This window comes from Xiphophorus maculatus, chromosome 17, assembly GCF_002775205.1.
Source record: "Xiphophorus maculatus strain JP 163 A chromosome 17, X_maculatus-5.0-male, whole genome shotgun sequence".
Taxonomy (NCBI): Eukaryota; Metazoa; Chordata; class Actinopteri; order Cyprinodontiformes; family Poeciliidae; genus Xiphophorus; species Xiphophorus maculatus.
The window spans coordinates 3,739,216-3,766,907 of record NC_036459.1 but is presented as its reverse complement, the minus strand read 5'-3'; the positions used below and the strand labels follow the sequence as shown (position 1 = coordinate 3,766,907).

Sequence of the window (27,692 nt, the reverse complement as noted above, 5' to 3'; positions counted from 1 at the left end):
TTATGGGAATAAATGCAGAAACAGAAAAATGGTGATACACAAGTACCATCACTTACCCAAGAAAGCAATACAGGCCAAAGATAGTCCTGCCTTTACAGACTAGACACTATAAATGTTATCAGATATTCAAACATGTTTGGGTGTTAAGGTTTTTAATTGACTGATATTTTATGTTACCATTTACTATAGGGGAAAGGATCAGGCGGCACTCCCACGGGGACGCAAAAGAAGGTGAAAAGGACTCTTCCCAATCCCCCCTCTGAAGAAGAGTCAACAACAAGTGGACAGACAGCATACACCACAAACTCAGCACGCCGAAGAATGTGCCGAAATTCAAACATGGCACGTGCCAAGATATTACAAGACATTGATCGGGAGCTGGATCTGGTTGAGCGAGAGTCTTCCAAGCTCCGCAAAAGACAGGCAGAACTAGATGAAGAGGAGAAAGAGATTGATGCTAAGCTTAGGTATTTGGAGATGGGGATCAATCGCAGAAAAGATGCACTTTTAAAGGAAAGGGAGAAAAGAGAAAGGGCCTATTTACAGAGTGTTGCAGAGGATAGAGATTACATGTCAGACAGTGAAGTCAGTAACATCCGAGAGACTAGGAGTGTCCAAGATGGTGGTGAAGACGAGGACATTGAGGATCACCTTCTTGAGCGCCCCAGAACAGCTCCTCACTCAGAACTTGATGATTTTGCTCCTCCCCAAACCAAGCATGAGTATGGAAAATACTCTCAGTACCAATATCCTCAAAGCCAATACCAGCAATCAATCTATCAGACTCCACAGTCCTACCAATCTCACTCTATCTACTCCTCTGTTCCTTCACTTACTACTGCCCAGCAGCAGAGTTATCAGCAAATGCTTTTGTTGCAGCAGAAAGCTGCAAGACAAGCGGCTCTCCTGTCAGAGCTTGATGCGACTAAATACGATGTCATTAGCCGTCAGCCTGATCCCACGTCATCAGCTTATCTTGGTGTCAAATATGACAAATATGGTAACCATCTAGACCTCAGAGCCCTGGAGGTGGGAAGCATAGCAGGTAGTCCAATGTCCGCTGTTTCTGATTCCTACTACACAGAGGTGGAACACCACACACCTCGGAGCTACATGCTGCTGGAAGATGCTGCAGAGTTAGCTAAGACCTCCACAGGTCTGTCTTCATCTTATAGTCTAGCTGAGAGGGAACTGGCTAAGGCAGAGAAGCTTTTGCGTAGAAGTGCTGCAGATCTTGGGTCTACTGACTATCTAGGCTCCACCTCCAGGCTTCATGCTTTTGGAAAGACTCCTGATGAAGAGGATACAATGGAGGAACCCTATGAATTAAAACTCTTGAAGCAGCAGCTCAAGCAGGAGTTTAGAAGAAGTACAGGTGGTACAGAAAGCTTAGAACAACTGACAGGTCTCTCCCAAAACTACTATACTCCAAGCACTGGTGTCTCTAGTTATTCTCAAAGACACTATCCAAAGTCAGACAAATACAGCATCAGTCGACTTACTCTTGAGAAGCAGGCGGCAAAACAACTTCCAGCATCAGTGTTGTACCAAAAGCACAAAACTCCAATACTAGATCCTAAAATCTCCTCCAAGTATTCCTCTATAACAGACAACAGGGGTTTGGAAACTGATTATAACTATTTGGGATCTACCAGTGCATCGCCCAGATCCAGCAGGCTGCTGCAGGATGAAATTACATTCGGCCTTCGAAAGAATATTGCAGAGCAACAAAAGTATCTTGGGTCTACCTTGGGAGCCAATTTAGCTGGATCCCTAAATTTGGGCCAGAGCTTGGGCTTGGACTCTGCTTATCCTAGTGGTAGCCGGTCAAGACCCTCATCCAGACCTACTTCGTGCTACGGCCTGGACTTGTCAATCAAAAGGGAACTTTCGAGTTCTTCACTGAGGCTTAAAGGAGATGGAGAGTCAACTGGAGATGGTCCAAGTTATCAAACCCCCTCTGGTCGCACCAAGCCCACCAGCCTTCCAATTGTGCAAAGCGGTCGTGGACGAATTCCTATTGTGGCACAGAACTCAGAGGAAGAGAGTCCGTTAAGCCCTGTTGGTCAACCAATGGGCATGGCTCGTGCATCAGCTGGGCCCCTGCCTCCTATTTCAGCTGATTCAAGGGACCAATTTGGTTCCTGTATGTCCCTACAAGATTCCCAGCAGCAGCAACATTTAAGAGAAGAGCCAACAAGGGGTAGAAGTTATGTGCTGCTGGATGATCTTCAGGGCACAATGTCAGATAGTGAAGGTAAAAAACAAACTTGTAAGACTGCATCTCTTTCCGTTTTAAGTGTCTTGTGAATAATCGTTTGTGGGTGAGCTCTGCATTGAATGCTAGCATGCATGACATAAATATTTAGCTTGTGATTAATATTTTAAATTTGTGCATGCTTCTTTATTTTTGTTCTTCTACTCAACATTTACTTTGCTGTGCATCTTGTTTTCAGTACCTATCCATAACTATTGTCTGTAGGTTCAGATCTGAGGTGTATGCATGTTTTTGTCTATTGTACTGACTTTGCTTGCATATACAGTATATTGTAACATTTCTCTTTACATTCACTATATAGTCTCATCTTTTTTTGTTTGCATGATGATCTAATTTTGGTTCCAACTGCATTTGTAGACATTTCTCCCATCAAATATAATGTAACAGTTTCTAAATTTATCTGTAACGTTTTATGGTCACAAACACTTGATAACACAACACAAAAAACTCAAAATGCTGTTATCACAGGATGAAATGCATTAGATTTGATGGAAAACATTTATTTCTGCATAATAAATTCAAATCTTAAACTTGCATGTCTTTTATGCTTGTCTTTTGAAATGTGTGTATTGCCTGTCATTTATCATTTTGTCTTTCATGAGTAATACTTCTATTTCTAACCAAGATTTACATGTGTACACAGACCTCTATGTTTAGTTTATTGTAAAGTTCAACACTTTAAGTCAAATAGAGAAAAGAACTGCTAAAACATTTGCTTTTATTTCTAAGAGATCATTACTAAAAAGCAAAATAAAAAATTGAGACCAAGATCTTTTGAATACTTTTGAAATAAAAACAACCCAATTTGAGTGGTTTTGAAACACACTGCTATGTCAAATACGACATTTAAAAAATGGTTGCCAGGGCTAATTGTTGTCATTTAGGTAATGACGACAATTGCCTAAATGACATTCTTTTTTTAAGTCACAAAAGAATGACTTAAAAATTAACCCATCACCTGGATTACTGAGCAACTAGAATTTGGATACAAATAATAGTTGTCTTACACTTAATCTGTTTTTTCCATTTTAATGTGCCATCTTCTGCTAGGAGATGGCTAAGATATCAGCAGAAAAATGAAATTGTCAGTTTTCCTTGTCCAAGGACCTAGTAAGATTGTCTATCTTTCAAGCAAAATATGTGCTTTCCTAGTTTGATGCATTAGAGAAAATGGCAGATATCTAGCAGACTGCAGTTTGTCATTAATTAGAACCAGAACCCAGGCATAATGTTGTGTTATTTATGGATCCACCTGGTCATGCTACATTTCCTCATCAGCTTTTAACTTGGGAGATTTTATTGTTTCTGTTTGTTGTCTTGCTGACAACAAAAAAACAAACACGATGCACCTCTCCCACTAAAATGTCAATACCCCCTTTTTCTGTTTTGACTTAAACATATAGGCCTTCATTTTTACATTACTTACAAAAATAAGCAAAATATAAAAGTCAGTAGCAATTGTTTTTATTCTGTCTGGTAATTATAGTAATTGCCACGATTTTGTAATGTAAACCAATTTGCCTTAATTACAGCCCTATGTGATTCCATGATGGCATTGAACAGAGACGATGCAACTAATGGTAGAGTATTAGTTTAGATCTACAGTTATCCATGAGCTAACATACTAACCTGAACCACAAGTACAGTGTCTCTTTCAATGGAATTATGACTAAATGTTGGGGAAAATGAGTGGAATTGTGAGCAGATTCTGCTTAAAAGCAGCAGATTTTGTTGCAAATGTCATAGAATATGTTTTGAATAAAACTGCTTGCTTTCAATTGAGGAAAATTCATATTTATATATACAACACCCAACATTTACATTCCTGGAGGATTTTGTTGCCCCTTACTATTCGATCATACATGCTTCAGTAATCCTGTTTAAGTCATCCACAAACTGCATTACTTTTCTGCTTATTTCACATCAATGTTCAGTTTGTAAATCACCAATACGTTTTCATATTTTATAATTAGCTGTGTCCTTTTAAGCATGAAATCACATTTAAATACACTTGAACCCACCCCGTTTTGTAAGATGCAAACGTTCTGACCCCGAATGAGTTTGAATTCTGTTCCTAAAGCCTATCACCTCAGGCGAGACGAGACGGACTGGTTTGACAAACCGAGGGATGGACGGCCAGAGAACGGACAAGAAAAGAGACAGGTGAAATATGCAACTTAATAAATTGGAATATGACTGAAAAGTAATTCAGTAGAGACTCAATATGTTTCAAGTGTTAATTTCCCTGAATTTCAGTGATCATGACTTCCAGCTAATAAAAAATTTTTATTCAGCCTTCAGAAAATTAGGATAATACATTAGACCAAAAAGAAGATCTCTATGTCCTGTGCAGTATGTGCACTCAGTACTTATCTAGAAATCCTCTTTAGTGCTAGGGAGCCTCAGGTTGTTTTAATAACAGACTTTGCTTGTCTGCATGTCCCATGTCTCTCTTCACAATGACCCAAAGATTATCTCTGGCATTTAGGTCAGGAAAGTTTCCTAACCAATCAAGCAGATTGATGCCGTGGTCATTGTACTTTTGTCAGTGTGGGTAGGTACCATATCTTGCTGGAAACAGAAATCAGCCTCTCAGCGAAGCTTGTCCACTTCACTGAGATGTGGATAAGGCTCTAAAGTTTCTTTATAGACAGCTGTGTGACTTTAGAGCTCACAGAACTCAGTAGACCAAGACCAGATGACATGACTCCCCAAATTCTTTACTGGACTGCCAGCGATTTTGAATTTTTGTGGCCTACCCTTGTGGACAATGTAGTTCACAAGCAAAGGTTGCCTTGTGAATGTAATGACCTGAAATCATTGCAGACATTTACTTTTGTCTGAGAATTAAAGGTAATCTAAGCTATATTTTCCATAAATATTTAGATCAAAACATAAAAAAAAATCTGCATTGAAACTGTCTTTTATTGGTTTTATGTGATATTTAAGCTTTCTCTGAAACAGAATTTTCAGTCAATAATAGGTCTGTGCTATCTGTCTTTTGAAGTGATCAAGCTTAGAAATGTATTTTTAATTATTAATAAATAAATTATTTTAAGAACTAACTAGAACCAAATGATTTTGTTTGTCTTATATTTATAAAAATTAAGGTGGGTGTAGTCCTATTTGTTTACTGAAATGACCGTAACGTGGTACAAAATGCTTAAATATTCGATGAACAAAGACGGCGTAATAACTGAATGTAGTAACTCACATCCAGTGACACAAATACCTTACATGTAATGTGAGTGCAGAACATTAGTTACATATTTTCCTTTTGTATGCACAACAGGGAAAAGGTCCCTACTATCCATTCCCTCACCTCAGGGTCAAACTGCAGAGGGATCTCAAAGACCGCAGTGTCACAGGTAAAGTATCACAGGTTTAATAAAGTTAAATGTAGTACCGTGAAACTCTAGGTGAATGACACATTTCCATTCACAATGTATTGTAAGCTAATCACTTATCAACCATGTAGATATTATACTGCCTTTAGTGTTTTATGTTGGTTTTATTTAATCATTGTGAATTGGACTATATTCCTTATCACTGTAATTTGGTATGGTTAAATCTTCATGATAATATGATGATTTAAAGAGCACGACTGATGAGTGTCATGCATTTTATTTACCCTATACTGAAATCCCATTGAAGGAGCCAGTCACATCCTATCACACACCTCCTTCAGGCTCAAAGATGGCAGACATGTTTTTGATCTTGCTAATCTTCACAGTGAGCTTGCCATGCTCAAAAAATAGCATGTCCCTCACATTTTATTTGACAGAAATAAACAAACAGCCCACAAGGAATTTTTTTTTTTTTAAACACGTGATCAGGATTATTTTGACTCAAGCCTTTTGTTCTGTCTTCAATTACCATATCAAATTGTTTGACAATATTAAATGACTGTGGTTCTGATTCTGTATTGAAAGGAAGGGATGACTGATAGTATTTGTGCTGTATGTGGAACCATTGAGCAAAGGAAGAAATCAGTAACTTAATGTGATGAAATCCACATAGTGAAACTGGTTCTAGACAAAGGATTGGAAATGTTCACGGTTACTCTGAAATATTTTAACACTTCCTGTAAATGTGAAGGGGACATATTGTTCTGCCCTAAGCATTCTTTTATGAACGTTGTCAATAGGTTGTGTTTTTTAAACCCTGTTAACTTTTGCTACTCACTTTCAAATGGAGACACTGTGCTTCTTTCATATTGGTAACATAAAATACAGCAGATCTCAAAAGTGCACACACGTCTGTCTGATAAAACAGCAAGCTTCTGCAATGTAAAATAACTAGACTATGATGAATCACTTCCTTTGTCAAAGTAATATTTTCACTTTCTGATTCAACTGAAAAGAAAAACAACCTGAGTAAGAACGCATATCATTGCAACTAATACTTTGCTAAAGCACGTTTTGATTAGCTTTTTTTGCACTCAGGACGCCACATTTTTATTTGGAAATAATTGCTTTCTCTACATTGCAAATATTTTCCCAAATTATCAGACTGTAGGGATAATCTTACCCAAAAGCTCCTCAGGTGACATCATAGCATTTTTTTTGTTTGTTTTTGTTTTCTTCTTGGACTTAGGTCAGGACCCCAGTTATGCCATTTCACAAGTTTTTTTTTGTTTGTTTTCTGGAAAACCCATTCTTTTTTTTCAATTTTAATGCATACTGTGATTCCAAGACAATAAAATAATTTTTTATCAATTTTCATGCATTACTTTCCTATTGAAAATAACACAAATGTGTTCATAATATTAATATCAATATTTGTGTTTTTTTCCTGAACAGGAAATGGTTTGGGTATCCGTGTAGTTGGAGGAAAGGAGGTTCCAGGTGGGAGCGGAGACATTGGAGCTTATGTTGCCAAAGTCCTACCTGGTGGAGCTGCAGAACAAACTGGAAAAATTCTTGAAGGTAAAACCTTCCCCTGAATTCCTTTTCTTTTAGTTTGGTATTAAATAAAATAAATAGCTAAACAGGTTTTCTAACATTGAGGATTTTTGAAAATGCATTTCTAATTACAAGTCTAGTTCTGCTTGTTTTCAGAAATTACAAATCTCCCAATCTACTAAAACACACATTGTTGTTCAGAACTACAAATACTGTATGACATAGAAGTCACCATATCTACTACTACAGAAGCTAAAGTTTAAGTGACTGTATAGACTGTATATGTAAATGTGTTCATAAGTTTCTCAAAATAATTATACACTTCTTGCACTTTGGTCAAGATGTGCAAAAAGCAATTTTCTTTCTACATTTTATCCAGTCTTTAAGGGTATTCAGTTTAATTTGGATTTTTTTCCCCACCACAGAATAACCTTTTTCTACAAAGTTACTGGTGCTACGCTCATTTACTACCCATCGCATTAAATATGTGTTACTTAAGCATTAGGGATGAGAAAAGACTTGAACCATTTCAAGAGACAATATTTGATTGCGCTACAAAAGCATGTGTATTGTATTGCGCAACAAAAGCCAGCCCTTGTAAAAAAGAAAAAAAAACATTTTGTAATGACAAATAGGCATGAGAATAAAATGGTTTAACAAATGGGGAGACATGCACCTCAAGATGAAATAAGGATGTGCAAGGGCATTGTAGCTGACCAGAAATCTCCCCTCTGCTGGGGATGACAGTCTGCCAGGACAAATCAGGCAAAGCCACCCCGAGATGTGCCTCATCACTGCATTAGAACGGCGGATGTCTCCTGAGTTGTGTGCTGCAAGATCAGCCCTGAGTGAAGGCTCATGTCTCAAAGTGTCTGAATCAAACTCAGCAATATCCTGACTTACAGTGCCATTGAAAATATGTAAAAAAAAACAACAAAACAAAACAAGAAAATGTACTAGAGTCATTATCCAATCATTCTTTTGAAGTCCATATGAATCCATTGGAGTTTGCTGTCCACAGCTTGTCAGATATTTGAAACCTTTTATTTCACATAATAGGAGTACACTTACTTTAAAGAGTATATTTGAGCTTTCCTCTGAGAATTCAAGCTAATATTTTCTTATGTCAGGCGGAAGCTCATCTATTATAGTCGTTGTCATGGTCATTCCCACATTTTCTTTGTAGCAGGTAGGAGGACACAGGACCTTATTTTCTTCTTTCAGAGATGAGTGAAATCACCTAGTGCAGGAAAAGGTCCAAACAAATGTGTGCAACTTGAAAACTGTGAGCTGTATCAGAAAAATGTTGGGAGTCGTGAACATCAGTATCGCATTGTGCCCTTTGGACAGTTTTCATGTTTCTATGCTATTTTTAGAGATCATGTTGGTGTACAAAACACATTTAAGGGTTAAATTAACGGTTTTAGAGGTGAGCAATAATACATCAAATATTACATTGCTCTCCAACCATTGCTATAGCAGGTACTAAATAAGAATAGATTTTTCCACAAGTTATCAGATCATTATTAGCGCTGAGCATAATGGTTGCAAAGCATTTGGTTTCAATTCACTGTGTTGGTGAAGGAGAAATGTTGGGATTTTCAGAAGCTCAGTGTCATGGAGAAGTGTGAGTGTTTGCACGTATGACTCTGTGTGTCTGATCAGTTCAGCTGGTCGCTGAAATTTGACATCTTTAAAAAGTGACAATTTGAAACTACAGTGTAGCTTCCCTGTCACTCACGCTCATTCAGCCCGCGAGTATCGTCGCAAACCCAAGACGCTACTGATGAGCTGCTTCAATCCATGTAAGTCGTGTCCATGTAAGTGTGCAGGATGGGAGATTGCTGTGGCTTTGCTGTGTTGACTAACATTTGAGAACATAATGTCTGAAGACTGTCTCTAGATTAACTTTCTACTTTCGTACTTTAAATATCCTACTGTAAAATCTCACCTTAGATCATAAATGAAAAAAAAATCAGGGTTCTATCAGTTAAACAGACCCATTCAGGGTTTAATTTCCTTTGTTGTGGTTTGACGTGGCCTGCTTTAATCTGCCTGCTTTAATCTTGACCATATAAGAAAAGTAAAAACATTGTAAATACAGCATTGTTAATGGTGTGCTCGTGCCCTTTCTATTCACAGGAATGCAAGTCTTAGAGTGGAACGGTGTTCTACTGACGGGAAAAACTTACGAGGAAGTGCAAGGATTGGTTGGACAGCTGTGTAATGAAGCAGAACTGTGTGTCAGACTGTAAGTATCACATCTTTTACTCTTTTTACTGATGTTTTTTTTATATATCCTCTAAATTTTATTTTGGACCATTTTTTCCCTTTATGCCCATCTATTTATGTGTTTTATTGCTATAAAAAACTTAGCAACTCCGTAACTGTTAACTCTAGAGATTATTGTGAGTCCTTTTTTTAAACTTAATAAATCTCTTATCTTGTACATAGGTTTTAATTTTTTACTTTATCTCTCATCATATACAATTTTCAAAACTAAAATGAAGTCTCTTCTTTTCAGTGATCTTAACATGTTGGCTGAGTCTGAAGATTCCCAGCATCTTGATTTGCAGGAGCCCAGCAAAGGTGATGCATTGTGTTTTCTTAATTTTGATCCTCATTTGAGGTTTCCCTTCAATGCAGTCTCTTTGACAGTTTTATCAAATGTTTAACCCATCTCCAATAGTTGTGTTCTCTTTCATTGGCAGTCAGTCAGATTTACAGTGCATTTTCAGTAACACTTTATTTGACGGGTTGTGAATAAGACTGTCATGACACTGTCATAAGCATGACGTAACGCCTGTCATGAACATGAGTAAGTCTTCATGAATATTTGTGACTGTTGTCATAAAGTGTCATTCGGTAAATCATGACACTTTTAATACAAAGTTGACATTATTCAAAATGTTTTTGTTATGACATCTTGTCATTATCCAAGAAATTATGATCTGACATACATTTGTTATAAAAGTATTACTGATTACACTCAAAAAATTATGTAGCTTTATGTTATTAAAGCTATAGTTTAATCAACTTATCAACAGAAAATGTTATAGCATTTTCTGTTGGAAAGCAAAATGAAAGTGTTGCTCCATAACGTATATTTAAGAAAACAAAATATAGGGGTCAAACTTTAATACACACTGAAATGGACAATTACACACACATTTTCTATGTTGCGTTCATAGGTTTGAATCACCAAAGAATTCTTAGAGAGTACATTTATGATCTCATCAATATCGCTCCTACAAATGAGGACACCAAGTTATGTTATGATTGTGTTTGTAAGATGTTCGTTTTGTTTTTTTGACTTGTAGGGGAAAAACCTCCCAGATCTCCAGGCGTTGATCCCAAACAGCTAGCTGCAGAGCTGCAGAAAGTGTCACAGCAGCAGGGTCCCATGTCCGCGTCATCTTCGAGCCTGGCCGCTCCAACATCTGCAACGTCCAGTCCTGGTCAGCCTGGATCCCCCTCCGTCAGCAAGAAGCGCCATGCCAGCAAGGCAAGTCAAAGGGAAGGGATTTCAGACATGTTCTGCCTGAAACTGAGGTTTCATACACAAGCCTCGGAAGAAAAGTAGACCAACATAATTGGGCTTTTAAAGTGGTTTAACCATTTTTATTTATTTATTTTTTGCACAAAACTACACAAAACTATTTTTTCAGACATTTACATCTAAAGACAGAAATTGCTGCACAATTTTGTCTTGTTCTGTCACAAAATCGTCCGAAAACTTGTACATTTGTGGCTGTAATGTGACAAAATGGGAAAAAGGTTCAAATGGAAGTAATACTCTAGTCAACCAAAATTGAAATCTGAAACAAGAAATTTGACTTCGATTTTAAAAATGCTCACGCTGTAAAGATGTAAAGTGTGCATAAATAAACTTTAAAGGAAATAAAATGGATAAAGGAATCATAACTCATTTATTTACTACCCATTTCACACATAAGCTGATAAAACGTATTGTTGTGATATATGTGCACATTGCCTAAAGGACAGAAAAATGACCAGACATAAACTTAAGGCTCTTTTAGCAAATAATCTCCCAGTTGTGCCTCCAAGCACTGGAACAAATACAGAAGAGTTCTGTACTTTATGTACCTCAGGACCACCCACCAGTAAACTCCCCACCTACACACTTTTATCTATCACAGTCTTAGCATCTTATTCTCTTCCTTTATAGACCACAGAAGGATCCAAGACCCACTCCCACCCCATCTCTGGAGAGATACAGGTCTGTAAAACAAATCGCTGCTATTTACAAAATGTGTTTCTGACGTTTAGTGTCTCTGAAGTATTCTAAATCCCAGACGACATGAAGGTAATTCATGCCATTCATGGGATATTGCCTTTTCTTTTCAACTGCCGTTTCCTTTTACAGCTTCAAATCCACTACGACAAGCAGCTGGGCAACTTGATAGTTCATGTCCTGCAGGCCAGAAACCTCGCACCCCGTGACAACAACGGCTACTCGGATCCATTTGTAAAAGTGTATCTCCTACCAGGGAGAGGGTGAGTCAGGGGAGTGCAAATTTTGAGGCACACCGTAACTGGTTCTGAAATGGAGCAAAGTTGGTTATGATTGCAAGTTATCATCTAAGAACATTGCTGGTGTAAAAATGTTAGGAATAAAAAAAACAGCAGGTGTTTTATTCAGAATTAGAGCCAGACTGAAATGATGTTTTGTTCCATCTGATATTTTCCCATCGGTGCTGCACACACAGCCACTTTGTTGAAAACAAAACTGAATTTTCATTCATTTAAAATCGATTTAAGATTGATTTTTTTTGTTTTTTTGTCTTACCATTGCATCTTTCGATGTGCAGCACATGGTCTTTATTTGATATCAACTCCACATCACTGACACTTTGAGCCAACCAGCTTTTAGGTAAACTAGGCTTCACGTCATCTCCTCTTTTTTTTCTTTTTTACGGAGATTATTAGCTTCTAATCACTGCTAAACAAGCATTACGTGAATAATGTGAGGCTTAACGCTGACATGTGTTCAAGCTATTGATGGATGTGATACTGCAGGTATAAATGCAGACAAAATCAATAGCGCTCATATTTGCCTGCAATCTGATCCACACTCCCTCATTAAGTCCAGGGCTCCCCTCTCACTGTGATAGCATTATAATGCAATTTACTCTTTCACCTTCTCTTCTGCCTGAGATGAGACCTTCTGTCGAATTCTGTGGGTTGTTTTTTTTTTTTTTTTCACTGATCATTTATGATAAATATAATAATGTGCGGCTCCATGCATTCGACCAACACTCTCTAAGATCTTCAGCTTCATATATGTCCAGATGCAGGTAAGGATGTTGAAGTTGGTAGTACTGAGGCAAACTGTTAGACTGAAACAAAAACCCTTGTGCACACTCTCATGTATATGCTTTTGAGCTATACATGACTTTCCACAGGTATTGGCACAAACTGTAATCCCCACACAGACTCTCTAGTTCCATCACAGATCTCCTGACAACCAAATTAAGGTTGTTGAGAACAATCGCTTAAGGCACAGCAACCAGAAAAAAAAGGAAAAACATGTTGTTTGATTTGGTGAAAGTTGGTACTAAATTTCTTTCCTTTAGTTTGCCGACCTACAGCTTTTTGAGGGGGTTCAAAATATGTGGCCCCTTGGAAAAAAGTATTTTATGTGAAAACCAATCTGCCATAAGGTCATGTCCATTGAGTTGTTATAAAGTAAAACTATGCCCCTCCCAAAATAGCTAATACTACCAGATGTCCTTTACACTCTCAGCACTAAATGGCTGCAGAGTATCAATAGAGTCCCAGGTATGTGTAAAATATGCATCAACAAGCATCTTGGCTGCATAAAGACCAAAAGCAGTTTTAAACTATTTCGCAACATAAGTTAAAAGGTGTAAAATTAACAGTTTTGATTTTTTTAAATATATATATATAAAGTTCTATGATGTTATTATCTGCAATAAACCTCTTAGCTGTGCTGCAGGGATATCATGGTGCAGTGAGTTTCTACACTAGCGATGAAATCATTAAAATGACAGAAAACTAATGGCTAGTCCACACGGTACACTCGGTTTTAGCCAATTTTAGTAATCTAAACAACTGAAGAGAAGATTTTGATTTCTGTGAAGTGGCTGGCCGTATCAATTCACCTGTCCAGCTGTAATGCATCAGTCTGCTAAATGTTTAGTAAATCATTCGTTTTTGTGGCAGTAGTTTTTTTCAGCAACATTTAAAGATGATACAATCTGGTGGTTTTTGAGGTTTGATAGTTGTTTGGAAATTATCACCTGGACAAGGTGGAGTGATACAGCAGGTAGCCTCATCAACCATAGCATTGTGTAGTAACAAAGATGAAGAAATACTTCTAAACGTAACAAAATCAGTTTGATTAGTCACTACACAGTTTTCAAATTAGAAAATTGAATCTGCTGCTCAATACTGGTGCACTAAACATACTATCAGTGAAACATTATAACAACAAATTAAAAATCTTTTTGCACATTTTCTGTCTTTTTTTGCTTTTAAAACACAAATAAACCACAAAGTAAGCCCAAATCTATTCCAAGCTCCTCTTCCCTGAAGCCCTTACAGTCCACTGAGACGATCTGAACCTCCACCCTCCCTCTGACTATTGTTTCTGTATGTTGTTTTCTACATTTAATGCATGCTGGACCCCTCAGTCAGGTCATGGTTGTCCAGAATGCCAGGTATGTGACTTGCCCACTCTAGTTGTGTTTCAGTAAAGAAAAAATAAAACAAAACTGGCTGTCAGTTTGGCTGCTAACTTAGTAGGATCATGGTTGATCAGTTCAGTGTCTAGTAACTCCTTTCATTCTTTCCTTCATTTTATGTTTTGGTATTGTTAACTTTACTAATATCTTGACATCTTGGCAATAAAATGACCATCCTTAACCTAGCCCAACTTACCAAATAGTTCCCAGTGCCTATGTCTTCTCCTGATAGATTGCTTGTTGTATTTGACCATTTACATTTGTAACTCAAGGTTTTAGCTCTAACCATTTTAGTTTATCCATGTAGGGCTTTAAAAATCTGCTTATAACTCCCCACATTAATCTTTAGTCCCATACTGCACCCTTAACACCCTGTCACATTAGCTACACACCTGTGACTTTCCATAGAGTGAATTGTTCTTGTCTTTTCCAAACCTGCTAAAATCTCATACCTGACAATCCTAAATCAAACCCTGTTCTCTGCAAAAAACATCCATGTGAAAAAGTCATTTATTCAGTTTGTGTTCTCTTCCATAAGAGGTTAAATATTTAATCCCTCTTAGAGTCATGAAGTAGTGTTTTTGACCTACTTCATGACTTTCGGGTTTTCTACAAGTACTAAATCGATGTCTTTGAAGATATTTCTCAAATGACCCACCTAAGCGTATGTAGGATGTCAAAATTCTGTGAGACTAAATGACTTAATAGACCACAAAATGGACTTTTTTGCAGCACACCCTGACATCAGTCTTTTCTTTCCATGCACGTAGGTCTTTGCATTATTAACCATCCAAAACAGTGTTCATCACTTTCATTGCCTTCCTTCTATAGTTTCACATTGTGCCCTCTTTTGACCCAACTACTTGCCCTTGTCACAGTGTGGTGGTTCATGTACTTGTATGCTAGCCTAAGTGATAACAAAGTGCACATTTTGTGATGTTTTCCCACAGTGCTGAAAACAAGAGAAAATCCAAACATGCAGGCAAAAGCCTCAATCCTGAGTGGAACCAGACCGTCATCTATAAAAATATCCACCTGGAGCAGGTACTGAAGTATTTTTGGAATGCATGAAATCCTTCCGATCTTTTGCATTTTATTGTGGACTTGGGTCAGAACACAGCAATGTGTTCACCACTGGTAGCTCTTACTTTGACCCACATACTAATTTTATACTACATTATTAATGGTAAGTTTTGTACATCTTTTGATTATTTCAGATTTAACCTCACATGCCCTACACCAGTGCTATCACAAGCTTCTGGGTCAAATTACACCTGCAAAGTAATAGCTCTATGCATCTTTCTGTCAACTCAAATAGAACTCTTTAACACCAAGCTGAAAGTAAAAGTTTAAACAGTTCGGATCAGGGTGTGTGGGGTCTGCAGAGGTGTTAACTGCTTTTCTCCTGACCCTAGATCTGCATCAGTTTTCACTTCTGATTTCCTCTGCCAGGATCACTGACTGTAGAACAACAGTGCTTGTCATAATTTGAATTGTATGTGTTTCAGCTGAGGAAGAAGACTCTGGAAGTGAGTGTTTGGGACTATGACAAAGGTTCCTCTAATGATTTCTTAGGAGAGGTAAATGTTGCCTTCAATATATATATATATATATATATATATATATATATATATATATATATATATATATATATATATATATGTATATATTTAATGAAAATACAAAAATACAAATAACTTACCCAATCTGTGAGCATTTGCTAACATGGTTTGGTTGTCCCCAGGTTCTTATTGACCTGTCCAACACAGCCCAGCTGGACAACATTCCTCGATGGCTCCCCCTTAAGGAGCAAAGCGAAGGCGACCCCCATAGACGTTCCCACTCAGGCCAGGGTCGCCATGGTTCCTCCAAACCCTCCTCACAGCACTCGTCCCCTAAAGTCTCCGGCCCCACTCATGATAGTCAGGATTCCCCCAAATCATCTGTCACCAAGAGTCGAAGCCATGGGATCTTTCCAGATCCAGCCAAGGGTAGGACACGATGAATTTCCTCACCTGCCTAACCTGTCAGTCCCAAACAACTGTCCGTACCCTGCTGGTCCCCTGCTATTCCTGCTCCCCTCCTCTCTGTACTGGGTATTCCTTTTTCCTGTGATTCCTTTTCCTGTCTCCTCTCTCTTTTTGCCATGTTTCTCTCCTACGGTATCAACCTTTGTCCTTGTTTATCTGTTTTCACTACTTGTATTGTTTGCTGCTCATTATGCACTCACTTGTAGCTTCAGCTTCATGCTTTTTTACTTTGCCATGGTCTGTTTTCTTGGTTGCCATAATGTCACCCAGCTCAGAGGCCTAGCCTTAGCTTCCCGCTATCTTTCCTCTGCCACATGGCTGTGGAAGGCTTTGAATGCCTCCCTACTTTTGCAAAAGATAACAACAAATTAGCATTAAATTTACTAAGAATGCTCCAGAGGGTCCTAGGCTCAGCGCAAGTGCTGTTGAGCAGGCCACAGCCTCTTCAGTTCTGTCAGGCAAAGAGTAGCTTTTCAGTAATTTGGTGAATCTGGTTGTTTTAGACACACAGGTGACCACTATCGAGAAATCCAACAATAATCCTGGCACATCGAAGCCTTCCTCGTCCGAGGGCCAGAGCCAAAGCCCCAGCCACGGACACAGCCAGCACACTCGCTCACATGGCGCTTCACGCTCCAGCAAAAGCGCTGCGAGGCAGCACCATCAGGACAGCAGCACTGGAGGCAGCGGATCTGCTGTGATAGCACGGGGCGAAGCCCAACAGCAGTTACAGCAGCAGCCGCCGCCACAACGCCTTCCACCAAGTAAACCAAGACGCAAATAGAGCCCATGCAGCATGGCCTCCTCACACTCATCTCTTCCTCCTTTTTACTTGGCCTTTCTTTTCCGTTCCTTTACTTTCCCCTTTTTATCTTACTCTTAGTCCTCCTGATATTTTAGACATTCTGGTCCTCTTCTGTTGTTTCCAGTGCGCCATCCTATCTCCTGTATGTATTTACATATGTTTAGAATGAGCGCCCCACCTTTACACTGAAACATTTTCTCTAACAGGTCTAACCACCTTTCAGTAAACCCAAAAAGAAAGACACAAGATTAGGCCATGAATATAAAAACTAAAATAAGTTTTTCTTCATTCAAAATAAATTGATGTGGAATTAATAAAAGTTCAACTGTGATAAAGGTGCATAACCCTTATTCAATTCCACTCTCAAATTTCTCAAAACCAATAAATTCTCCAGCAATTTTCCCTGTAAGGGATCAAATTTATCATTGATCATGACTATTTAATATTTATCCAACTTTTATTACAAAAAATCCCAGATAATATATTTTGGCATTTAGATTTTTTTTTCTCTCTTTTTTTGTACTTTTTAATTACTTTCTTTAAAATCTAACAACAACCAGCTTTGTTAAAGTTCCTTCACCGAGTTGGTTGTGCATGCTTGTACGCCACCCCCTTTCTGGACCCACAATGCACTCCGGGCTGACGCTGCGCACCCCTCTCGTTCGAGACACGCGGGGAAGGGTGAATGTGCACTGCACACTGTGGCTGCATGTGATTCTCAGTCAAGCTGATTACCATGGTGAAGATGAACTGCGCTCTGAATCTCCATCTTGCTCCTCCCTTCTCACACCTTGAACTGCGATGCCGTGACCTTTTGTTTCCTGCTGTTGACCCTGCAAAACGCAAACACATCCAGGCCAAAGGAGCCAGCTCTCGCTAAGGCACCAGAGGCACAGCGTAGTTGGTGTGCTCACCATTCAGAGACCCCAGTCTGACTGGCTGCCTGCCCTGCCATCGACCCTGTCGGCCAAAGGGAGCAGAGCAGACGGCAGACTCCTGAGCCTCAGGAAAGCCATGTCAGAGGAGAGGCCGCAGAGCATCGGAGGTGAGAGTTTGCCCCAAGAGTCTCCCCTCCTCTGTCGTGTGACTGAAGCAATGAGGGAGCAAGGAGAGAAAGAGAGAGTGAAAGAACGAGAGGATGCAGTACTACTAACGCACACCTGCAGAAAGAAAGAGGGGGAGTCCTACAAGGTAGAGTGAGACAGGAAGGCAGAAAGACAGTTGCACTCAGCCACATCACCAGATTCATGCAGCAAGACATGCTTCCATCTTGGTCACCCACAATTTTCACTCACTTAAGAAAAAAAATAAAAGGTCTCAAATTTTGATATCCTTAAATGAAACAACGTGGTGTTATTGAAGTCTGCAATCAGTCAGTGATAATGCATCAAGTGGCCTGAAATAAAGCAGTGCTGACAGGGATCCTTTTCTGCACCACTTCCACATCATTACTGATATCGCCTGTTTGAGAACAAAGGTCTAAGACATAAAACAATAAAATACTAAGCATGTAGAAGGGTACAAAAGGGTACATTTAAAAGTACTGTAAACCATACCACGTCCAACAGTAAAATTTGCATTGCCGAATAAAAGTATTTTTCCCCCTCAGATTTTTTTCAGTTTTGGTTTTTCACACAAAGATATTTTGAGTAAACTCAAATAAAACTGTTTTCGAATGATAATGTCACTTCTTAAGAAGGGGAAAAAAAACATCTGATGTAAGCTGACCGTATGTGAAAATTATTTGTACCTTAATCTAATAACTGGTTGTGCTAAGTACAAACTGATGCCTGGATATTCTCCATCAGGATTTTTTTTTTTTTTACAGAGTATATTATTCATAGTTCTGTCATTTACAGCAAGCTGTACATTTCCTAAAACAGCAAAGCAGGCCCAGGCCACAAAACTACCACCACCTCTGGGTCTGGTAGTAGTCAGATCTGGATGTGTCTAATTAAATCAAACCAAAAAACAGTAAACTTATGCCTTAACAAGCATGGTGTTACTTTTATACATGCAGCTAGATTGGATTGGATAGCTTTTTAACTCTTAATAAATTAAATCATAATTGCTTCTTGTATTTACTCTGGATATCTTTGTTTGATATTAGAGTTTTTATTATAATCTGGATTAATTTTGTGACAGAAAAGCCAGAACAGAAAAATCTGTAAGGGGGCAAATTGTTTTCCACTGCGCTGTACGGCAGTAATATCTCCCACGGTTAGGTTGTGCACACATTCAGTATTTCATATAGATGATTAACAATGAAAGTAGTACCTTTGTGCCTCTTGTGTGGTCTGCATCATCCTATATGTGGTATTTTTTCTGTTTAAGCTATCACTGTTTTGTCTTTTTGCTGAGAAAGACTTTAAATAAATGTGTGTCCACATGCTTCTTGCTTCTCCTTAATGTTTGCATACAGTTCACTACTGTCTGATCTTGTATTCCTTAAATACACTTCCTTTTTGTCCACAGCATAACAGATTGTAATTCATTTTTGACAGATTTGCAGTGCTGCGGATGTCAATCGATGCTTCTTAGTTTTAACATTTATTTTGGACAGCGCTAAGATGCTGTTTTTGCCTTTTTTTTCTGTGGTGATGGGTGTGCTTGTGTCTATGCACAGCTCGGTCGAGCTACAGAGCAAGCGATGCTCCAGTTACTGCGGCCTCTTTGGACAGTGGCCTGAGCGGTAGTGCTTACAGCCTGTTGGATGAAGAAGGAGAGACAAATGAAGTGGACAGTGCAATCTTCCAGGTCCCTCGATTGTAAGTAGGCTCAGTCTCTTTATATATGTCAGAAAAGACTTCAACTAAAATGCGCTCCTACTGGGCGTCAAACGATTAGTGGTATCAAAGTACACCAAGATGTTACCTAACTTAAGATGACATCTTTGCTATTGAACCAACTAATTTTATTTCTTAGACTCAGAATAGTAAGAAGCAACAATATTCTGCTGGGCTTCTAAATACATTGCGTGCTTATTGTTTGAGCATCAGAATCAAAATAAGTAAGTAATGGTAGAGATTTATGATTAGCATATGCATATATTCAATTATTTGAGCTTGACTTTTAGTAACTCTTCATTGTTTTAAATTTAATTACAAGTCATGGATTTTTGTATTAATATCAATATAACAATATTGACACAAAAATGTCAATATCAACAAACTAAAACACTACTAGACAAACTAATGCCAACATCTGGAGTTTTAAAAAGTAACAAGAATAATTTTAAATCCAGTTTATTCTGAAGGTGAAAGTTCTGTCACCACAGTCTTGGCCTTGTTTAAATTTGCCTGGGGAATGAGGGCTCTGCAAAATGTAGTCAATGAATTCAGAAAGACACATATCATGTTTAAAGGAAAATGTCAGGACCTTTGTCATTAAGCTTGATCTCTACTAAAGGTAGGTCACAAATCAAGAGGCAACAATAAACACATTCATTTCTACAAAAGAATGCCTGGGGGGAAAGAAGTCAGCTCTTGAGAAAAAGCCAAGTCAAAACATTGACCTTTGTTTGATTGAAATGTGTATGTAACCGTCTTTTTTGTGGTTTTGATTATAATAGACTGGTTTTCAAACCATTAAACATAAATGCAGAAATAAGTCATTTGTTTTCCTTTTCTTCTTTTCTTGTTTAAGTGGGAAGATCCCAAATGGCACAGATGTGACGAAATCTTCAACGGGACACAGTGATGGGGAAGGTTGTATAAGGCTATGTGTTGCTTTGTTAGCAATAAATGTACTAAATACAATGTACTGTACCGCATCTCACAGTTTCTACAATATCAGTTAATTAAAATTTTCTTTTCGTCAACCTTTTTAAAGAAAGTGATCGCACATTTTGTTTTTCACAGAGAGCACGCACTCATTACCATAACAGCTCATTGACAAATATGGGCTCTTTTGTCACACTTACTTGTTGCTTAGAGGCTAATCTAGTTTATTACACTAAAACCTACATTGCTGTTAAAAAATGTTTTTCCCCCTTATATTTTTATTTTTGCTTTTAGGCGCACATAAATGTTTCAGATAAAAAATGTTAGCACTGAATAAAGATAACCTGAGTAAATACAAAAGGCAGTTTTCAAATGATGATTTCATTTATTAAAGTAAAAAAAAAAACTCATTTTTAATCATATTCAATGTAAATTAGTTCAGTAATTAAGGAGGCAAAGTGGGCAGACAACATTTGTTATTTGCCGGTGTGACATCGACTTTTATGTCACTTTAAATGTATAAACAAAGATGTAATTTTTTTGTACACGCTTCCCGCTATTAATATTTCATTCCACAAGAGGGCGGCAGAGGAATGCAGAGAAAAGATCAGACTGCGTAGTGTATCAGCCAAGAACCCCCATTTTATGTATGATCACTTTATTTGTTTGTTTTTAGGAAAGACTCAGGTGATGGGGGAGATCAAGATTGCTCTGAAGAGAGAGATGAGAACAGAGGGGGAGCATCTGGTCCTGGAGATTCTTCAGTGTCGCAACATCACCTACAAGTTTAAGACTCCAGACCACTTGCCTGGTAATCAAAACAGCCTGAGCAGCATCACGTGGTCATGTAGGTCTTCAAACATACCTGAAAGTCAAGAAACCCACGCAAACATCTGCTTGGCCTCTTAAATCCTTTCCTATTTTACTGAGGCACAGCAGCTGCTGTTGCAGTATTCTTATCAGCCTACCCTCATGTTTAGTGTACCTTTACTTTAGATAATTGCTTACATAAAACCAACCACAAAACAAATTAGCTCCCCTATAGTGTTATATATCATCCTCTTATAAGAACAGCACATATTAGATATGGAATGTGTATTTCTGCCTCATTATCAGCTCTTACATTACACAAAATTGGTCTAAATACGTTAAAAAAATATTAAAGAGACTTAGAACACACAAAAAGCAATACAGCAAAAAATTTTTAAAAGATGATTCATATGTTTAAAACGCAATATAGTTTATTTTTATTATTGCGCATAGAAAATGTTACATGCAATGTTATAATGACAGTCTGACATCTATAAACGGAGGACAAAATGGTTCTATTTTGCACATTTTATTTATTTTTTTTGTTTCTTTGCACAGATTGTAACTCACACAGTGGCTTATTTTGCCATATTGACTGTGGGTTCTGATGCTCAAGCTGGTTGTCGTTTCTTCAATTTGCATTTGCTTCCAGATGGGAAATGCAGATTGGCAGCCCTCTGTTCTTTGAGAGTATAGCTGAACTGGTGCAAGCAGTTGCTCAGTGACTCATACCATTACCTCCTTATTGTGGTGACAGCTAAGTGTAGAGATATCTGTTGCCAATTAAGTTAGTCCTTTGATTCTTTGCAGCAAATTTGCTTGAGGTTATTTTACAAGTTTCTGTAAAGGACTTCGTCCTGACTTGCAACTTCTTTGAAGTAATTAAAACCGTTGCTTAATTAGAAGTTGTACATACTGAGACCTTTGTGTCTTCTGTGTCTGACAGTCTCTGAATCTTGTGCACTGGACTTGTTTATGTTCAGTTCTGTTCTGTCAGCGAGACCATTGAATTGTGTTTTTTACGACAATGTCTGTCGGTCTCTACAGACCTTTATGTGAAGCTCTATGTGGTGAACATTGCCACCCAGAAAAGGATCATCAAGAAGAAGACCAGAGTGTGTCGTCATGACCGCGAGCCGTCCTTCAATGAAACTTTCCGCTTCTGCATGAACCCAACAGGACACTCACTACAGGTAACTCAATTGGATGCTTATGTAACCAAAACCTGAGTACTTGATTTAAGAATATTGACAATCTGTTAATAAATGTTCAGATGTTTGATAGCAATATGCCTTGCAAGATTATTCAGGACATTGTTTGTTCTGAATCCTGAATAGTTAATAAATATGAAAGCAAACTGCATGTTAGTTGTGTCTGTTTCGCAGCTTTTTACAAGCGCAAACTGGACTTCTTGTCCTTTCTCCTCCAATTCACAGAAATTTGCTACTTCTTTGCTGGTATGTCACAAAAAAAGAATCAAATACACTGAAGTTCCAAGTTTTTATGTGGAAAAATGGGGAAAGGACATCACAAGAGTCTAAAAATATACTCTTGCAGAGCTACTGAAGTACATGTTTTTCTTCAGAAAGTGAGACGTATTAATTTCCTTCTTCTTTTACAAGCTCTTTCTTGTGTCAAATGGAGGCAAGTTCATAAAGAAGACGCTCATTGGAGAGGCTTATGTGTGGCTGGACAAAATGGACTTACGCAAACGAGTTGTGGGCTGGCACAAGCTTCTCGCTAGCACGGCCCAGATCCACTCGTAGGGAGACACTGAGGACTTCAAAGCAAAAAACTGAAAAGATGATGGGTTTGTGAAATCAGAGGGAACTTAGCTGAGCATCTACAAGACCGGTCCCGTTTGGCTCTTTGTGCTCTGGGGGCTACGGGCTATGGTGGCTCTGGAACAAAAGGAGACCAAATCACTCCCATCTCCAGCCTTTGTTTGGGACTTGTTTCGGATGACGCTCTCAGCATAGGGAACTTGGCTTCACGTTTACATGAAAATGAACACATTTACAGGGTGCAGGATACACCGTAGTTTTTCCAAGGGAAGAGACAACAAACAGCAGGTGATGTGGCTCAGCAGAGGTCAAGATCAACCAGGTATTACACATACTAATCCACCAACACACACATGCACACAATTACTTTGCACAAAATCATTTCCACCCATGAGGACCCTTAGCTCTAAAGATGCAGGGGAAAACAGGGAATTGACACACTTGTAGATTTTAATTTATTCAGGCGCTTTATCCAGGGACGAGTCTTTTCATCTGCATTTATTTCTTTTTTTCAGAATTGTATTGAATTTCAAAGCCTTTTAGAAATGAGACAAAGAAGGTTCTGCCACAGAAAAGTACTATTTATTTTTTTATTATATTAGTGTAAAATTCTATTGTTTGTCTCAGTTATTTATCAGATGTTTTAAAAATTCATGTTTGGATGGAAGTATATTTTCCAAAACACTCTACCTACTTAGCATTCCAGATCAAGGAAGAAGAAAACCAAGCATGTTTTAGATTTTAGAGTGTGCTTTTCCTCCTTTGTTTTATCATATACCTGAATTTGTTTGATAAAGAATTATTATAAATATATACCAGATTGGATACTATACAGTATATTGTGCGCATGAGTCTATTTGGCATGCAGTACCACATGTTTTGCCACTAAAAAAACACCTTTAAGGCTCTCTCTGTAAATAGTGAAGTGTCATAGATGGAGATGAAAATATTTCAATAAATAGATATCTTTATCACAGACAATCACGCCTTGACGATTGTGACATAGAGGTTTTATTTATCCACGACGAATGTGAGACGTCGACCAGAGATTTTCTGTTTTGCTTTGTGAGATCCAAGTGCTGTGAAAAAGGATTTGTTGTTTACACAGTTCTTCTGTTTTTGTCAGACTTAAATGTTTCAAGACTTCAAGTTATTTTGAAATCAGACATATATAATGTCATGAAATAAAAAAAGAGCTAATCTTAAAGGATGATTTAATTTTTTCAAGGGAAAAATGGTTAGCCCAACCAACCTGGCGCTGCATGAAAATGTAAACCTATTGCAAGTCACAACATTGTTGACAAATGTTGAGCCACTCATATTTGCAGAATTATTGAAGTTAATCCACAATGAAGAGTTTGCAAACATAAGCTACATTTAAGGTTATGTCACATCAAGGCCACCCAAAATTTCTTTTTTTTAAAATTCCATTTAGAAGTGGACTTGCTTGTATACTTTGGACTATTGTTTTGCACTTTGTGCTCTGGGGGCTACGGTAACAAACTGTTGGTCAGATAAGTTCTATCAAGGTTTTTTGGTACAGAGCAGAATTTTAGGTTAAACCAAAAACAAGTCATCAAAGTACTACACAAACAAAGTAGCCACAAACTTTGAGTCTACCACCATTATATATGAAAATCAGTCATTATACACTGAACTGCAGGGATCTAGTCATCCAGTTTCAGTTTAGTCTTGTCACTTTACAGAATGTTTTTCTACTAGTCCTGGAGACCATTAAGATGTTTTTCTGGAAAATGTTAGCAGGGCCTCCATGCTATTTTTGGTTTTGGCCTCTGAATTCTTCCATGAATACCATTTTTGCCATTTTATTATTGTTGGATCATGAACACATGAGACCTGTAGTGCTGTAAGATGCTATTCTGGGTTCTGTCTTGGATAAGTCATTGGAATAAATTTAGAAAGGCCATTAGAAAAGTTCATCCCGGTTTCCTCCAGTTGTGGATAATGGCTCTCACTGTGGTTCACTGGGGTCCCAAGGGATTAGAAATGGCTTTGTAACCCTGTCCAAATAAATAAACGTAAGTGACTTTTTAAAATCTTTTATTGAATTTCATTACATTGGGACTTAAGTTTGTGTCCCCCTCAATTATAATCTTTTGGCCTATTTCATGCTGTTGGACCGGTTCTGTTTAAGGCACTTTTTAAATCTACAAGTATGATAGCAATCAGTAAATGAAATCAACATTTGAAAATTGCAATTTGTATTTAACCATGTTACCTTTATGCAATATTTAAATATGTTTCATTATCCGAAACATCCAACAGTAACAAAGAAACAAAAACAGGAGAATTCTGTAGAGCAGCAAATGCTGTTTTTGCATCACTGTCATCAGTCTTGCTTCAGTTTGTATGGGTGGCACTCTTAACAACACATGCTTATTGTGGTATTTTGCACTTTTTTTTCCTGCTTAGAATGTAAAAAGTTGGCATCCTGCTAAATTTTCTTTACTGTGACAAAATAAAAGAAGTGGTAAAATGAGATAACAGCAGATGTGGGGTACAATAATACATGTAAATGCACTACTGCCATCTTCACTGCTATAATGCTATGCTGTTTGTCATTTTTTAAAGTTAAAATCAAAAATATCATCTACAATGTTCTCTATGTCCATTATATTTGAGAAAGGTATGCTTTGTGGAGGTTAAGAGGTAGTGCTACTGGTTCATCCAATATCATAAGCTAAAAAAAAAAAAGTAAAACTAACACCTGAGTGATTTCTATGCAACATCGACTGTAAAAAGAGGGAAGAATCTGCATCTTAACTTACCAGAAGTAAGTCACCGATTCCTAATTTGCACTGCTGCATCCTCCACAACTGGTTACTTGCTTTAATTTGGTTTCATTTTCTTTTGAACTTGTGATTTTTGTAATGCTGTACAGATGTTTACTTATTTATTTCCTGTGAGACAGTGTCATGTTAAGTTGAATTGCATTTGCTCACAGTACATATCAAGTGTACAGAAAACAATTTTTTTTACACAATGTAGAGCTTGTTTACAACGTCAGGAGGACTTGAAACTCAGAGATATTATGTTACGTCAAGAAATTCCTCGAAGCTAAAGAAAAAAAAATTGACGTAAAAAAAAAGAACTTGCCTCTTGTCTGCACCTACCTTTTAGTTAGTTTAATTCACATTTAGCATATCAAAAATTATCAAAAGAAAAGACTGTAAAAGATTGTAATTAATGGACATTATACATGAAATGGTAGTTGTTTTAAGGTCTCTCTGTAAGTTTCTGTTTGTGTTCTGTATTTTTTTTTAGGTTGATATTTATGTGCCTGTGTGCAGCGAGCCATGTGGTCTCATCCTCATCCATGTCTCTTCTTTTATGTGTTTCCACTCAAACACCTGCTGTAACTCATAACTGATTCCACATGTCCACACACACAGTTAAACAAAGATGCCATCTCCCTGTTTTTAGCATTGTAAATATATAGTTTAGTTTTTTTATACATACATATAAATATATCTATGACGGGGAAAGAGGAGTAAAAGATGTTTTAGTGGACATAATAAAAGGAAATGTATTTTCTCTTAAACGGTGTGCAGTGGATAGGCTGTAAAAAAAAAAGATGTTTTGTCTGCCTATAGGGACCCAGATTAACCAAACCCTTTACACAGAACACTACAAGGTTAACACAGTCGTAACACAGAAGTCTTATTGTGACAACTCGAGTTAGCCGCAGGAGAATTTAAATGTGCTCACTGGATGTTGCATGTTCTGTTGGTGGTTCATACTATTTTTGTGTCCAGATATTATTACAGAAAAACTGAAAAGAGAAAGAAGGTATGGAAAGATATTAAGCAAAAATGTCATAGAGAGGGGGTAGAATAATGAAGAAAAGCTTAAATTAATGACGATGTATGCTGACTGTACAAAGATTTTGCTTGTAAAACCTGTCTGGTTTTTCACTTGTAAGTAAACAGAAAAAAAGAAATAAATCTACTGTGATGGTTTTGTGATTGTATACAGAAGGTATTGATAAATTATGCAAAATGTGCTGTAAAAATGGCTATTGCCCCATGTCTAAATATTAAATATCAGTACAAAACTTATTATTTTCTATTGTGTATTCACTTATGACCCGATTTATTTTGTTTGTGTCTGTTTTTTTCCTCATAGTTGTCATCAGTGCACTTATGCTATTTGTTGGAATAACATCAGTGAGATGCATCTTCTTGCCATTTCTTGACCTGTTTGAGATAAGTTTGTTCAGCTCCTCACCTAAGATATTTTCATCTACTTTCAGTGTGAATTTGCTTGGACTCCTTCTCCTTGTTGTGTATTTTTCATAGCTGAACTTAAATTCTGTTTGGACTTCTTTGAATCACTTACAAGACTCGTAACTTGCAGCAATAATTTTTCTGAATACAGATTCAGATGTTGTTCACTCTCACTTCAACAGTAAGGAGTCAAAACCAAACTTAATATCTGAGGTTTGAAAAAGGCAGATTTTCAAATGCAATGTTCTAATCATGTACACCTCAGAATATATGTGTAATTTTAGCCATTCTTAGAGGAATTAAGTGTAGAGTGTCCTCATTTATTCCTCAGTAGAATTTGCACTCTTCATAACATAACGGAGATTTTTAAGACTGTTTTGATTT

At 37.6% G+C, this 27,692-nt stretch overlaps 1 protein-coding gene across 6 annotated transcripts in view; it reads left to right on the top strand.

Annotated features, from left to right (window-relative positions):
- LOC102232116 (protein piccolo-like) overlaps window positions 1-27,140 on the top strand; it is a 53,855-nt gene extending 26,715 nt beyond the window's left edge. The window contains exons 7-26 of one of the 6 annotated variants that reach the window (XM_023349758.1): window positions 190-2,257; window positions 3,811-3,858; window positions 4,359-4,441; window positions 5,571-5,646; window positions 7,081-7,206; window positions 9,325-9,433; window positions 9,707-9,771; window positions 10,503-10,687; window positions 11,372-11,422; window positions 11,570-11,700; window positions 13,860-13,886; window positions 14,861-14,954; window positions 15,419-15,490; window positions 15,655-15,901; window positions 17,602-17,790; window positions 19,372-19,513; window positions 20,391-20,452; window positions 21,144-21,278; window positions 22,325-22,470; window positions 22,900-27,140. In XM_023349758.1, coding sequence (XP_023205526.1) covers window positions 190-2,257; window positions 3,811-3,858; window positions 4,359-4,441; window positions 5,571-5,646; window positions 7,081-7,206; window positions 9,325-9,433; window positions 9,707-9,771; window positions 10,503-10,687; window positions 11,372-11,422; window positions 11,570-11,700; window positions 13,860-13,886; window positions 14,861-14,954; window positions 15,419-15,490; window positions 15,655-15,901; window positions 17,602-17,790; window positions 19,372-19,513; window positions 20,391-20,452; window positions 21,144-21,278; window positions 22,325-22,470; window positions 22,900-23,043 — 4,200 coding nt within the window. In that variant the 3' untranslated portion in view covers window positions 23,044-27,140. Of the gene's footprint in view, window positions 1-189; window positions 2,258-3,810; window positions 3,859-4,358; window positions 4,442-5,570; window positions 5,647-7,080; window positions 7,207-9,324; window positions 9,434-9,706; window positions 9,772-10,502; window positions 10,688-11,371; window positions 11,423-11,569; window positions 11,701-13,859; window positions 13,887-14,860; window positions 14,955-15,418; window positions 15,491-15,654; window positions 15,902-16,443; window positions 17,791-19,371; window positions 19,514-20,390; window positions 20,453-21,143; window positions 21,279-22,324; window positions 22,471-22,899 lie in introns of those variants that run through there. The other 5 variants (XM_023349760.1, XM_023349759.1, XM_023349761.1 and 2 more) reach the window with 5 other exon arrangements.
- The last annotated feature ends 552 nt before the right edge of the window (window positions 27,141-27,692 follow it).